Source organism: Eimeria mitis, genomic scaffold, assembly GCF_000499745.2.
Source record: "Eimeria mitis Houghton genomic scaffold, Emh_scaff542, whole genome shotgun sequence".
Taxonomy (NCBI): Eukaryota; Apicomplexa; class Conoidasida; order Eucoccidiorida; family Eimeriidae; genus Eimeria; species Eimeria mitis.
The window spans coordinates 4700-5593 of NW_013573693.1; the positions used below are offsets into that span (position 1 = coordinate 4700).

General features: G+C 41.1%; 1 protein-coding gene across 1 annotated transcript in view; it reads right to left on the reverse strand.

Moving 5' to 3' along the window:
• Positions 1 to 266: 266 nt before the first annotated feature.
• Positions 267 to 894, reverse strand: part of EMH_0015700 (uncharacterized protein) — a gene marked incomplete at both ends in the record, with an annotated part of 3908 nt that continues 3280 nt past the window's right edge. Inside the window, 2 exons of the mRNA XM_013500453.1 lie at positions 267 to 512; positions 677 to 798. Of these exons, the coding sequence (XP_013355907.1) occupies positions 267 to 512; positions 677 to 798 (368 nt within the window). The remainder of the gene's footprint in view (positions 513 to 676; positions 799 to 894) is intronic.

Genomic DNA, 894 nt, shown 5'->3' on the forward strand with positions numbered 1-894 from the left:
TCTCGCATCATCACGGCACAAGCCAAAAGACTTTCTGTTTTCGAAGCGATCATCCATCTATTTGTCTATCTATGTATCTACCTTCCCACCTACCTAACTATATCTATATATCTCTTTCTATATCTATATGTCTATATATATATGAAGATGCATATGCACCAGGATATATATATTATATATACACTCCCGCTGCCCCAGCAAACAAAGCTTCAGCTATCCAACTAGCCGCTCAGCAAAGCAGTCAATATTTCAGGCAGTAGAAACTGTTAGTGCCCCGTGATCTGCATTTTGCAGAAGTACATGGGCCCAAAACTCGATATATCAGGAAGCATTGCATATCCGTATTTTAATTTTTCGACGGAAAACAAAGAGTTGTTGTCGCTGTGTTCCGTTTTTGTGCACAACCCTGATCCTGTCTGGTCTAAAACTTTTACTTCTGCGGGCCACTCTCCATCGAACAGAGGCAGTATCTTTACATTCCCGTTCATCTTCTTCAGAAACTTTTCAATTACCTGCAGCGCATGTCGCCCATGCTCGCCGGCAGACAAAAATATCCCATACATATCAAGCCACACCGCCCTCAAACCAATTACCCTTATATACTTTACGTGGTAATAAAACTCGGAAATGAGTTATAGATTACAGTGCATGCACGCTGCCTCTGCAGTCTGCTCACAGCATCGTTTTCTAGTTCCGACAGAGCGCAAGTACTGTACAGAAGAATGCCATCTTTCTTCAGCAGTTTCGAGGCAATGCGAAGCATCTTCAGCTGGCGCTCTGCATGAGCTTTCGGTGTGCCTGCGCAGTCAGCGCAAAAAGGATGCCGCAACTACATGCAATATATATATATATATATATATATATATATATATATATATATATATATATATATAT